The sequence below is a fragment of the Erpetoichthys calabaricus genome, chromosome 15 (assembly GCF_900747795.2).
Source record: "Erpetoichthys calabaricus chromosome 15, fErpCal1.3, whole genome shotgun sequence".
Taxonomy (NCBI): domain Eukaryota; kingdom Metazoa; phylum Chordata; class Cladistia; order Polypteriformes; family Polypteridae; genus Erpetoichthys; species Erpetoichthys calabaricus.
In genome coordinates this window covers 40,004,378-40,019,469 of record NC_041408.2, presented here as the reverse complement: position 1 = coordinate 40,019,469, position 15,092 = coordinate 40,004,378, and the positions used below count along the sequence as shown (strand labels likewise).

Below are 15,092 nucleotides of genomic sequence, written 5' to 3'. Positions count from 1 at the left end.
AGACTGAAGTCCAAATCTCAAATAAACACTTTCACAAAGGGTACAAGTATAACAAAACAAGTGCACTTTTATTCAAGAATATAACTGTAGAATAACGTTACTGAGAATGAAACTGAATGAAAAAAAATAAATAAATAAAACGCTAACTTTTTCAAGTACCACAAATGCACACCGGCTGTTACAGACTCAAATCAAATTTATGTTTTTTATTCTATAATAGTAACAATAAGAGTAACTCACTACCCAAAACGCACGTGCCCGGGTTCGAACCGGGAACCTCTTGATTACGAGTCAGCAGTTCTTACCGCTGCACCACCCAAGTGGTCGTGTTAGTATCGTACCCTAACCCGATTTCTCTTTGTTTTACAATATTATCAAATATCATACCATATCACATACCCTATTTTTACTTAAAATGTTCTGTGCAGCTTTTTAAAATTTTAAGTGGGCCTGATTTTGGACCATAGGCCATAAATTGAGCAGGGTGGACCGATGATTTGGTCCCCTATTACAGAGTTCTATGCTAGATTTAAGAGTGATTGTTCTTTGACTTGAGCATGTTATTAATCACATTTAGGGTGCCATAAAGAAATTTAACATTTCAGCATGATATGAAAGACATGACAATCTCATTAAGGAGATAGTAGCTCAAAGTCACTTATGCCACTTCTGCACTCACTTTTTAAAGCTGCACAGATAAGCAGGTATAGCCACGCATCTGTGGTTTACCTGACTGCTCCTACTGGCCTATAATATGCTTTTTTTCCTTTTCTGATGACTTAACTGTAAGTAGAGAGAAAACATATTTGCATTTCCTATATTCTTAAACATGGATATATTGAAGTGTTCTTGAACCCAATCCAAAGAACAACAAAGTAGCAAATAAGGTAAAAATGTTTATTCAATAAAAATATACAAACTGTGTTTAAAATGGCCCATTAATTTTGCATTATGCTTTAATAACACAGGCAGTATATGAACACAAGCATAAAATATGCTTTTGTTAATGCAAATTCAAAAACAAGCTCATTAGTCAAGATTGTAGAAAAAGAACAAAGGTGTAAATATCATGGCTTGTGTAGAGGGGCACTCACATATTCCAGTGATACACTAGGGAACGCTGGATAAACAAAGGTTGAGAACCCCCCGTTTTAAAACATACGGCTTTTCTAGCATGGGCATAGGCCTAAATTAGACATGTCACCAAATAATCCTGCAGCTCCTCAAGTAATAGTAACGTCAGTCGTCTTCCCCTAAAAAATGCAGCTTGCTACAGAAATGACTCTGTAGACCTTCAGATATAACTCACCTTGATGATCAAACTCAGTGAATCTCAAGCTAAGTCCTCACTGAGTCACTCATCTGTCAATGATATCATTGTTTAATTATCAGAAGTGTCATAGTGTGAGATTTTTATTTAAAACAAATTTTTGCTTTCAAAAGCATTAAATGCTTAACTCTCTTTGTCTTTTAATTCATATTTATCATATGGAATTTGCTTCCTTTATTGTTTCTTAATAAGGACAACTAACGACGAGTTGAGCAGACTCTAAGGAGAACAATGCTGAAATAAGTAAAATAACAGCATGAATTACCAAAACACCTACAAAAACAAAATGAAAATCACAACAATGAATATCATAAAATCTAAGATTAAAAAAAAAACTTAATTATCTCTATGCAACATACATAAATGATTAGTACACTGCAACAAAAATCTAAAAAAACTCAGTTTTCTTGACACCAATACACAGAAACAAGAAAAACAGCTTGCTTAAGAAATGTGAAGCTCCAATTAAAAATAAAGGTTAATTGTGTCAAAAAACTACCTTATTTATAAAAAATATATATATTTTCATAATGAATCTGCAATATTGTTATGTTTCATCCAGATGCTAATAAACCATTTTGCTTTTTCTTTTCCGCATAAATCCTTACCGCATCTTCATCCTGAACAAGGTCCCAGAGAAGTGTATTCCCCTTTTTGCAAACATTATCCAGATTGATATCCGTGACAGCATTGCTTGTGAACTGATGTTTGTGAACTGTAGGTCCTGTTGAAAATTTGCAAAATACTAAGTAATATAGTAAAGTTAATCACCCCTTCTTTGGATTATACAGCTGAGTAATGTCTAGTTTCACCATTTTTCTGCAGAAAAGCTTTACAGAAAAGAACTAAGAAATAAATGACAGACTCCCATCTTAAATTTTAAGGGAAGCAACATAAGGAAGATAAAGCATCCATACCCAGTTTTCTTTCCACTTCACACCTAATACTGGAAGAGGTTGAATTAACATGCTTTTCAGATGTTTTCAAATTCTCCCTTTGTAAATATAACGCATTAAAAATCATTCCTCTTTCTTAACTTTAATATTAAAAGATTTTATCTGTGAAATGGTATTTGCTCATTAAGCAACATGGTTTGATTACTTAATCAATACAGGTATTTGACTTGAAAGTTGCATAATTTTTTAGTTCCAGTTTTTTAAATGACAATTTTTAAAATAGTTAAATTTAAAGGAATGTTTTTTTTAACCTTTCCAAACAATAATTACCCTTTCCTCACTACCAACATTATTTTCCCTTCAAAATAATACTGGCAGGTAGGGAGCTTGAGTGAAGCAGTAGACTAAGACACAGGTCTCTTTGCACAAACTCATTAAAGCAAGAAAAATCTGAACCCCATGTGAAGCAGAAATTATAAAACACTTAAACATACAGTCATAAATTACATTACAATGAAACAGGTTAGCTTTACCGATTGTCCAAACCCAGCTTACCATCCATTACCTGCTTCCACCTATGATCCTGCAATGCCTACCCACCCACTTTCATCTGGGGTCGAGAGGAATCTGGGCACCCTATACAAAGAACGAGTTACCTAGTGATGCAGTTGAAAGTAGCACTGCTGCATTTTTTGGATATGCTGTGTAAAATTATGCTGGTGAGATATGCAAGGGTATAGAAACACCACTGTTAACTACTGACTGCATAATTTACATTTGTTAGAAAGCAGGTATATTTTTTCTGTTTTGTACTGTTGTTTACTGACTATATATGAAAGTACAAAAATATTATTTTCATTAGCTGTTGTTCTCTGTTCCCAAGCCCTTAAAGTAAAATATTATTAACACTAGAAAAAATAGCATTATACTTAAAGGTATTAAAAAAACTCTCACCTTGATTTAAATGCTCATGGTAGATTGACGCTAAATTAGGTAAGTGCTGCTGGAGGTGTGATGTGAGCTCTGCATGAGAATTTATCTGTACCAGTTCCTCCTCACAGCCAGATTCTTCTCCGTCAAAATCTGCCATATTCTTTTCAGACTTCGCACTTACTTGAGAACTACTGCAACTTACATCATCCGCACTGAGCATGTCATCAACTATATGCCTGCAATTGGAAAGTTAAGGAAATTAAGGAAAAGAGGAATGCATTTGCAATATTAAAACACCTGCATTTTAAGGGAAAGAAAAATGAATTCTTACTGAAAGTAAAACAGATAAAATAATGTTCACATGAAGAAATATAGTCTGACCTCTTCAGTAAGCTGTTTTTAAATTTAAACACCTACTGTGTAACTGCATGTTTACATAAACACACACACACATACATATATATGTTTAATAAAAATATATAAAAACTGTACTTGTATATGTACACACACATACAGTATATACGCTTCTTTATTTTAAACTGTTTAATAGTTTTACCCCTACATTTTCCCTGGGCAAATCATATATCAAAAAGAAGCATACCCATGAAATGTCTTTTTTCTTTTTTAACATAAAAAGACGTATTAAAATGTGATCTTTATTTGACTAATATCTTTAGATAAAGGGATCCAATTTAAAAAAAAAAAAATTTTTCATTTGCAGAAATTTATTTAACAACAAAAAAAAAGTAACACATATGCCACTTCCGTTTGTGGAAAAATACACTGCAAAAAAAAAAAAAAAAAATTCAAACAAATGAAATGTTTACAAATCAAGCCATTACATCTTGTTTTCCTTATTGTAAGGTTTATTGACTTCTCAATAAATTTGCATTTTAGATTATTTAGCTGATTTTAAGAAATCTTGTTAATTAAATTTTGCATACCACACTGGCAGATTTTTTTTTGCTAAATAAAAAAAGTTTTTTTCTCTAGTTTGAGTACAGTAATCCCTCCTCGATCGCGGGGGTTGCGTTCCAGAACCCCCCGCGAAAGGTGAAAATCCGCGAAGTAGAAACCATATGTTTAAATGGTTATTTTTATATTGTCATGCTTGGGTCACAGATTTGCACAGAAACACAGGAGGTTGTAGAGAGACAGGAACTTTATTCAAACACTGTAAACAAACATTTGTCTCTTTTTCAAAAGTTTAAACTGTGCTCCATAACAAGACAGAGATGACAGTTCCGTCTCACAATTAAAAGAATGCAAACATATCTTCCTCTTCAAAGGAGTGCGCATCAGGAGCAGAGAATGTCAGAGAGGGAGAGAGACAGAAAAGCAAACAATCAGAAATCAATAGGGCTGTTTGGGCTTTTAAGTATGCAAAGCACCGCCGGACAACGCAGCTGCTAGGAAGGGAGCAACGTGAAGATAATCTTTCAGCATTTTTAGATGAGCATCCGTATCGTCTAGGGGTGCGAACAGCCCCCCTGCTCACACCCCCTCCGTCAGGAGCAGAGAATGTCAGAGCAAGAGAGAGAGAGAGAAAGAGAAAGGCAAACAATCAAAAATCAATACGTGCTGTTTGATCTTTAAAGTATGCGAAACACCATGCAGGAAGCATATCGCTTGACAAAGCAGCCACATATAAGCCCAGCAAGGAAGAGAACAATGTGAAGGTAATCTTTCAGTGTTTTTTGAGGAGCAGCCGTATCTTCTAGGGGTGCGAACAGCCCCCGTGCTCACAATATATTTGAGGAGTTTTATTTAATAGGTAATACGCGCTCTGGTTGGGTAGCTTCTCAGCCATCTGCCAATAGCGTCCCTTGTATGAAATCAACTGGGCAAACCAACTGAGGAGGCATGTACCAGAAATTAAAAGACCCACTGTCTGCAGAAATCTGCGAACCAACAAAAAATCCGCGATATATATTTAAATATGCTTACATATAAAATCCGCGATAGAGTGAAGCCGCGAAAGTCGAAGCGCGATATAGCGAGGGATTACTGTATATGCATTTTTGCAGTGATAATCTTAACTCTAATACCTGTTACTGCCTCCATTGGCATAAACAACCTCAAGTAGGTATTTCCTAAAACAACCTACTGGTCCCTGACAAGGGCTGGGACAAAGTTTTTCCCCACTCCTCAGTACAAACTTCTGTCAGCTGTGTGATGTTTAAGTGGTTTCTTGAATGCACAACCTTTTTCAAATCACCCCACAGTATCTCAATGGGATTAGGATCTGACTTGTCCATTGCAAAACCCGCCATTTCCTTCTTTTTAAACATTCCTTGGTGTCTCTGTTCATTGCCATGTTGCAAAGTCCATTTTCGGTTGAGCTTCAATCTTCTGACAGATGGTTTCATACTATCCTCAAACACCCTCTGGTACAATAAAGAATTCATTGTGAATTCCACAATGATGAGCTGCATAGGCCATGATGCAGCAAAGCAGTCTCAAAACAGTTAATATCAGGTTTTTCTGGGGAAATGTAGTCTTTGGTTTTTACCAAACATGTCCTCTGGTACTTGCTCCAGAACTCCCAGTCTTTGAATCAGTTTCAATGGGCAAAACTTAGTCTTGCCCCGATGCTCTTTCTAAACAGCAAAGGTTTTCTCCTGCAAAATGTCTTGTGTAGATTAAATGTGTGCAGTCTCTTTCTAATGGTAGATTAATGCACTTTGATATCAACCAGTTTGTCTTCTTTCTCATGTTCTGCACTCGAGCTGAACTTGCTGGATCAGCTTAGCCTGAAAAAATTGCCAGTTATTTGAAATCTTTCCCAACTGTTGATCTTCAAGTCAGTGGAATGGCTGATATCCAACTGTTTGGGGATCTTTTAAATTACCTCTCAAGAATCATAGGTTACTATAACCTTCTTTCAGAAGGCCTCAAAGAGCTCTTTTGTCCGAAGCAAGATAAAACACACTTCAACAACAAAAAGCAATGCAAAAAACAACTAGGGTTTTAGATGAATAAGATCCTCTTTAATGATGTTCTAGACATTTGCACCTGATCTGGTGTGCCTGATTCCAATTCAAGGTATTTAAGATGGTGATAAATGTAGAGGTGTATTTACTCTTACCATGTGCAAAATTTGCATTTATGTTTATTTATATTTTACAATGGAGAACAAAACCTAAATAAATGTGGTGTGATGCTTGTCATATTACCTTTAACTACAGATCCTGTTTAAAAAATGATCAAATCTTTATATGTACAACTATATTATAAAAAAAAAAATCCTGAAAAAAAATCCTGGAGAGAAACAGTAGGGCATCGAGACGTGATCTTCACGTTAAGATCACAGAAGACAGTTAAAAGACCCATGAGGACCTTAAACATGAGACATTGTGCCAAAAGATTGACCCAGGACCATCTCACGATGACGTAGATTCTTGCAAGACACGCTCTACTTCGATATCAAATAAGACAACAGGGCAGCAAAACATTTAGTCATGTGAAGGATTTGTGCACACACAGATCCAGGGTCTCAGCACATATAACGCGTATATGGACAATACGTTATAAATGAAACATCGATGACTAAGCAAAGAAGAAAGCAGCGCAGAGAAAAGAGACTCAAAAGCGTTGGAGAGAAAAAAGAGCAAAAAAGAAAAAATCTAGGTGCAAATTCAGAAAATAAGGAAAGTAATTATCAGCCCGTAACAAGTGGGATTGAAACAAAGCACGTCCAATCAGGCTTAGAATTAAAAGACAGAGCAAAAGACAAAGTAGAACTTCATAAACACGTTCACAAATGTTGGTGATATACACATGCAGAGCAGACTGTGAAAGCAGTGTAATTCGAAAGGCTCAAAAAAAAACAAAAAAAACGTTTGCACGATACAAATGTGGAGAAAGTTAAAGAACATGAAAGTAGGAAAATTAGAAAGTATAAAAAAAGTAAGTAAAGATCGCAGAAGCGCAAACAAACGGAAATTATCAATAAGGGACCAGGTGTCACTGAAAAAAAAAGCAGGACAAAGCGAGGTCAGAAATAAAAGACAGAGTAGAGAACAAAGTAAAACGTCATAAAGAGGTTACAAAACAAAGGGGCCAAACACATGCAGAGCAGGCTAGAGATAATGAAAACTGGAATTCAAAAGACTCAAAAAAAAACATAGGCACGAAGCACATGCAGAGCAAGATACAGAATGTGAAAGCAGAAAAAAAACGACAGTGTCAAAAAAAGAAAGTAAACATCGCATTAGCGCAAAAAAAGAGATTATTACTCGGAGAAATAACTAAAAGGCGAATAGAGATCGAATATATGGACACAGGTGATATGTCAGAAGTATGGAAATATTGTAAGGCTTTGAAGCTTAAGTCAGAGAATTTCAAAAACGTGTTTTACCTCACATGCATTTATTGGTTACTTTGCAAAAAAAATTATTAACTGCTGATGATGTGGATCGCTTTGTCTGTGCTAAAATTCCAAACAGAGAAACCTATCCTGAATTATGGTACAAAGTCATTAAACACATGTCTCACTGACCTCATTTAAAAGATTCAGCATATTGGGACTCGAAAGATTCCAAATATTGTTTTTACATAAGTTCAGAAATGAAAGTGAAACTAATAAAATAGCAACAATTCAAAGAAAAAAAAAACAATCTTAAAAGTGTGTATCCGGAAAACCAAACAAGGGGGTTGGCGAGCGAAGTGAGCAGGGGGCAAAGCCCCCTAGTAAGATAAAAACATAAAAATCATTTCATAGGGTGTGCTTTTTAATTTTCTACAGTCAAATGAAAACATAGTTTCAATATCTAATTCTATATGACAGATATAAAGAAATGCAACAATTCTAAATTTTGGTGTCAAACTCAAACTTGGTCTTGTTATACTACAGCTGTAAGTTTTTATTACAGCAGAATAGTTACTCATAGGCTAGTACATGCTTTAACACTAGAATTACCAGAGCCTAAAAAAAAAATCCGTAGATCCGGCCCATCTTAAATCCCATCGCACCTCACCGTCCGCGTCTTTTGTCCTGTAAATGTGCCGATAAAGACAAGCAGCAAGCAGCCTGCTATTCCATCCCCCCACCGCCGCTGAACATGCACAAAGTTCTCCCACCTCATGCCTTGATTATCTGAGAGTGAAGTGCTGGAGTTTTATAGTGGAAATAACAGATCGTTATTTGGAACAAATGAATTTCATGTGTGTTCCACTTCTACAATAATCTGTGTAAAAACATTGTTAAAACAGAAACGTTTTTTATATTTTAGTAGTAAATGACAAAATGTTGGCATAAACTATATAATGTGTGAAGCCTGAAGTCCAAAGATCAAATAAACACTTTCACAAACGGTTCAAGGGGATATGACAGCTTCCATAGCATAGCGGTAAGATTTGCTGATTTGTAATCAACAAACAGTCCCCGGTTCGATCCCGCCTGACTCCTATATTTGCTGTTTTCAGTAGTGTGCGGCTCTTTTTGTTAATATTATACAGTACACACATACATTTGGTTTGCGTCTGCAACAGACGGTGTACATTTATAGGACTTACAAAAGTTACCTTTTGTTTTCACTTTTATTCTATCAGTCACGATCACGATACATACTACCGCCCTAGGGATCTGACGCTGTTAGTTTTAATTTGAAACTGGGAATAACTGTAGATGTGAGTGGTGTTTTGAGGCAATGGAACTGGACATTCTCTGATCTGGATGGATAAAAGCTGACACACAAACGCTGGCGAATCTGCTTTCTTCATATCTCGCCGTCACTTGATTTTTTTTTATTCAGTTTTATTGAGTGTTCTTGCTCACGCTGAATTAGTATGCACCTTATGGTCCATGACAGGGGTCCTCAATCACGGTCCAGGAGGGCCGCAGTGGCTATGGGTTTTCATTTCAGCCAGTGTCCTAATTAGAACTCCGTCCTTGCTGATAATGGAAGTTGGTGTTTAACTCCGTGCCTTGTGAGTGCCTTTATTCATCAAAGACAAATTTTAATTACTTTGTAGATCAGAGGTCCTCCATTACAGTCCTGGAGGTCTGCTATGGTTGCAGGTTTTCACTTTAACCAATTTATTAATTAGAACCCTTTTATTTACTACTAAAGCAATACGTTTTTGGTCTTAATTTTAGTTCTCTTGCCTGTTACCATTCATAACCCTTCATTGCCTAGCTTAGATTTTAGCAGCTGCATTTACATTTTATTTGTTGCCTGTTTTCTTAATCAGACATTAGTTAATAATGAGATGCAATAAACCAGCAGCTCTCCAGCTAACGTGCTTACCATGAAGTATCTGTGATTAAAAAATGGGGAATTGGAAGGACCATTAAGTTTAATTCTGTTCTGGTCCACAAAACACATGGATAATGTTCTCACAGGAGAAAACTCTACAGTACAATTCAAATGTCTCTTGGATGAATGCAAGCACTAACAAGCCAAACAGTCCAATACCAAGTTTCATTGTCAGCATGGACTGCTTTCTAATTAGGAAACGAGTTGGAATAAAAACCTGTAGCCACCTCCAGGACTGTGATTTTGACCATGATATCAAAGCTGCACTGACAAAAAAAAAAAAAAAAAAAAAAAACAACAGAGACATAGGTATATATGGTATTTGGAATTACAGTAATCCCTCGCTATATCGCGCTTCGACTTTCGCGGCTTCTCTCTATCGCAGATTTTATATGTAAGCATATTTAAATATATATCGCGGATTTTTTCCTGGTTCGCGGATTTCTTGCGGACAATGGGTCTTTTAATTTCTGGTACATGCTTCCTCAGTTGGTTTGCCCAGTTGATTTCATGCAAGGGACGCTATTGGCAGATGGCTGAGAAGCTACCCAACCACAGCGCGTATTACCTATTAAATAAAACTCCTCAAATATATTGTGAGCACGGGGGCTGTTCGCACCCCTAGAAGATACGGCCGCTCCTCAAAAAACACTGAAAGATTACCTTCACATTGCTCTCTTCCTTGCTGGGCTTATATGTGGCTGCTTTGTCAAGCAATATGCTTCCTGCATGGTGCTTCGCAAACTTAAAAGATCAAACAGCATGTACTGATTTTTGATTGTTTGCCTTTCTCTCTCTAGCTCTGACATTCTCTGCTCCTGACGGAGGGGGTGTGAGCAGGGGGGCTGTTCGCACCCCTAGACGATACGGACGCTCATCTAAAAATGCTGAAAGATTATCTTCACGTTGCTCCCTTTCTTGCAGCTGGTTTGTCAAGCGACATGCTTCCCGCACGGTGCTTCGCATACTTAAAAGCTCGAACGGCACGTATTGATTTTTAATTGTTTGTTTTTCTCTGTCTCTCTCACTCTCTCTGACATTCTCTGCTCCTGACGGAGGGGGTATGAGCAGGGGGGCTGTTCGCACCACTAGACGATATGGACGCTCCTCTAAAAAAATGCTGAAAGACTACCTTTACATTGCTCCCTTCCTAGCAGCTGCATTGTCCGGCGGTGCTTCGCATACTTAAAAGCCAAACAGCCCTATTGATTTCTGATTGTTTGCTTTTATCTCTCTCTGACATTCTCTGCTCCTGACACACACTCCTTTGAAGAGGAAGATATGTTTGCATTCTTTTAATTGTGAGACGGAACTGTCATCTCTGTCTTGTTATGGAGCAAAGTTTACAATATTGAAAAAGAGACAAATGTTTGTTTGCAGTGTTTGAATAAAGTTCCTGTCTCTCTACAACCTCCTGTGTTTCTGTGCAAATCTGTGACCCAAGCATGACAATATAAAAATAACCATATAAACATATGGTTTCTACTTCGCGGATTTTCACCTTTCGCGGGGGGTTCTGGAACGCAACCCCCGCGATCGAGGAGGGATTACTGTATTCATTTTATGACCTGTATAGTACATCTCGGAAAACATTGTGGCACGGATGCAACATTATTCATATTATTCACATTCATTCGCCTAACATCTTGCAGTTGTAATCAGTGGCTGCGTGTTTTTTATTTTTATTTTTTCCTGATCTTGCCAGTCTCCATGTTGCTGTATGGTGCTGTTTCTTTTGTACTGCAGGACATGAAGAGGAAAGAATAGTACAGAGGGGTCAGTTCAGCGCTATATGCAATCATCAAATTCAAATGTTAACAGTTCACACACACCCAAGGACCGTCATTCCTACATTTACGACATGTGTACCTGTTGCAAGGTACACACTTCTCTCTATGGTTTGGTTCCTATTACACACCTGAAAGAAAGAGACAATATATGTGACATTTTGAATAAGTCATTTTATGACCTGAATAGATACCAATCAGAAAACATCATCGCACTATTGCAATATTATTTGAAAACGAACAGTGTCAGATCGGGTGTGAATTTATGCTGGCACTGTTAGTTAGAGTCAGATCAGGAGGGGTGGGGGAGGGGGATAAAGCGTGATCGTGATTGAGAGAATAAAACTGAAAAAAGCTAACTTTTACAAGTACCATAAATTTATACCCAACGTCCCATGTAGTTGTCTCTTTCTTTTTTTACTCCGTGCTGCGTTGACATTGTGCACCAGAAGGCGTGAGCTTATTCAGTGCAAGCAGGAACATGCAGGTGGCCAGTTGCTGTGTGCTATAACAAGCTTGACCTGGCGTCGATCAATGCACATGTACCGTGCAAGGCATGTATGTGGTCCACTGAGAAAAGAAGAGTGTTCATGGCTCACCTTGCAGTGGAACTTCGTCGTCGCATCTTACTAGAAAAGGCGATGGAAAAAGAAAAGAAGGATGCAACATCAACAAGCTTCTGATCCAAGACCACCGCTTTCACCAGGAAAGTAAACTGAGTCAGTGTCAGGTGCTTTTCAATGTAATAGGAACCAAAGAATATCGTAAATGTAGGAAGGACGGTCCTTGCGTGTGGGTGAACTTTAATAATTGAATCTGATGATTGCATATAGCGCTGAACTGACCCCTCTGTACTATTCTTTCCTCTGCATGTCCTGAAGTACAAAAGAAACAGCACCATACAGCAGCGTGGAGACTGGCAAGATCGGGAAGGAAAAAAAAAAAAAAAAACACACAGCCACTGATTACAACCGCAACATGTTAGGCGAATGAATGTGAATAACATGAATAATGTTGCATCCGTGCCACAATGTTTTCCGAAATGTACTATGAGTAGGCGGAGTGGTGGCTCTGAGGCTAGGGATCTGCACTGGCAATCAGAAGGTTGCCGGTTCGAATCCCGTAAAATGCCAAAAGGGACTCTGCTCTGTTGAGCCCTTGAGCAAGGCCCTTAACCTGCAATTGCTAAGCGCTTTGAGTAGTGAGAAAAGCACTATATAAATGCAAAGAATTATTATTATTATTATTAATTATTATTATACAGTTCATAAAATGAATAATTCCAAATATCATATATACCTATGTCATATATACCTATACCTTTTTGTCAGTGCGGCCTTGACATCATGGACCATAAGGTGCATACTAATTCAGCGTGAGCAGGAACACTCAATAAAACTGAATAAAAAAAAAAATCAAGAGACGGTGAGATATGAAGAAACCAGATTCACCAGCATTTGTGTGTCAGCTTTTATCCATCCAGATCAGAGAATGTCCAGTTCCATTGCCTCAAAACACCACTCACATCTACAGTTATTCCCAGTTTCAGATAAAAAGTAACAGCATCAGATCCCTGGGTGGGGGGCAGTAGTACGTATCGTGATTGTGACTGATAGAATAAAAGTGAAAAAAAAACAACGGTAACATTTACAAGTACTATAAATGTACACCGGCTGTTACAGATGCAAACCAAATGTATGTGTTTACTGTATAATATTAACAATTAGAGCAGCTCACTACTGAAAACGGTACACATAGGAGGCAGTCGGGATTGAACTGGGGACTGTTGATTACAAGTCAGCAAATTTTACTGATACGTCACAGAAGCTGTTGTATCGTCCTTGAAGCTTTTATGAAAGTGTTTATTTGATCTTTGGACTTCAGGGTTCACACATTATATAGTTTATGCCTACATTTTGTCATTTACTACTAAAATATGAAAAAGTTTCTGTTTTAACAATAGATTTACACAGATTATTGTTAAAAAAAAAAACACACATGAAATGCATGTGTTCCAAATAACAATGTAGTATTTCCACTCTAAAACTCCAGCCCTTCACTCCCAGATAATCAGGGCATGAGCTGGGAGAACTTTCTGCAGGTTCTGCGGCAGTGGCGGGGATGGAATACCAGGCTGGTTGCTGCTTGTCTTGGTGGGGGGGAAGGAATAGCAGGCTGCTTGTCTTCATCGGCACATTTACAGGACAAAAGACACTGACTGAGAGGTGCGAAGGGATTTAAGGCAGGCCGGATTTACGAGTTTTTTCGTAGGCTTTGGTAATTCTAATGTTAAACACCAGGGCATAAAAAAAAAAAAAAAAATTACACATACCAGTGTCTACCTATTACTACTATTGCGCAATACACTGCTAGATATGAACATTGTATGTAGTGTTTTTCTCCAGTACCACGTCATGCTGCATTTTGAAATCACAGTGTCAGCTACATACCTTCAGCTAAACAGAATTTTGTAGCTTTTCTCTTTTGTTATAAACTACTACACATTTTTATGGCCGATAAACAGATGCGAGTGGTGTTGAAATTATTAGTTTATTAAATAGCATAAGCACTTCAAGTATTGCTTCAATTTATGGAGTATGAGACCTTCAGTGAACGATGCATGATGCTAACAAAATTGAGAAACATGTTGAAGATGGAAACCACTGATGGTAATGTTATCTTGTATTAATGTTATTGTTCTTCTGAATTTTAATTTTCTTTTTAAATCCTATTATATTTTGTGAATACATATATTGTGACATGCAGGCAGCTTGTGATGCGCTGTGCAAGAGCAGAAAGGGATTAATGCTGTGTAAGTGATGGGACTGGGTGAAGGGCTCCTGTTCTGTAAGGGGTGGTGGACACATCTGTTAGGGGATGAGTGATAGGAGAAGTTACGAGGAAAAGGAAGATGTGACGGAAAGAAATTTTGAGTAGGAAGTCAGGAGACAATAAGTAAGAGTTTTTGCGGTATAGAAAAAAGAACGTGAGTGGTAGGAGATCATTTTTGGGAAAAGCTTTCTTTTATTGCTTTGGAGATGTGCTCAGTATCCCAGATAATGAAGTATAAGACAGCACACCGTTTGTTATGGAACAAAGACTCTACGCAAAATGCAGAAAACTCCTGTACCTCTGAGTTCCATTTGCTTATTATGCTGGTCATTAAAATATTATATAAATTAATTTTGTGTAATACTATATTAGAATATGTATTTTTTTTTTTGTAAATAAATATGACTATTTGCTAAACTAACCTACCGTATATCATTTTTAAAGTAACTGTTCTGTTATCCGTCACAGCCTCGGTCCCCACTCTTGATGGATAATCAAGGTTTTACTGTATTACTATTTGAAAGAAAGAAGTTTTTCCTGCTGTCAATATTCTCACCATCAACTATGACCTTGTTAAAGTACTTTGGTGCCTGTGATTTAAACTCTTTACTTTAACCAAAAAACAGTATCCATATATCTCACTGTATGACATGAATAAACTAAAATACATTTGTTTGTGTTAGCAAGCTTTGCTTTAAATTTAAAGTGAACAGCTAGTAAGCCTTCAGCTCAGGTTTAATTTTCTCATACAGCATAGATCAGAAATCACTCTTGTGCTTACCTATTTTAGAAAAAATTAGGAAGGGGCACACATTATACTCTTAACTTCTCATTCAATTATCAAATTTATTCACAACAGAAATGAAATCAGGTAAGCTAACAGTACAAATGTCTACAAATTACTTTCTTTTTCCAAATATCCCTGCTTTAAATAGGGTAAGGTTATTACCCTTATTAAATAAAACGGCAAATGGTGAACTCAGTCACAGGTGATCTCATACTGCCATATCTAATTTAACAGTAAATCTTATATAATCCCCTACTCTGTTTATTA

The 15,092-nt window shown here is 37.1% G+C and overlaps 1 protein-coding gene across 1 annotated transcript in view; it reads right to left on the bottom strand.

Moving 5' to 3' along the window:
- The window catches only part of usp34 (ubiquitin specific peptidase 34), a 723,586-nt gene that overhangs the window by 486,690 nt on the left and 221,804 nt on the right, over positions 1–15,092 (bottom strand). The window contains 2 exon segments of the mRNA XM_051919324.1: positions 1,939–2,054; positions 3,181–3,395. Coding sequence (XP_051775284.1) covers positions 1,939–2,054; positions 3,181–3,395 — 331 coding nt within the window.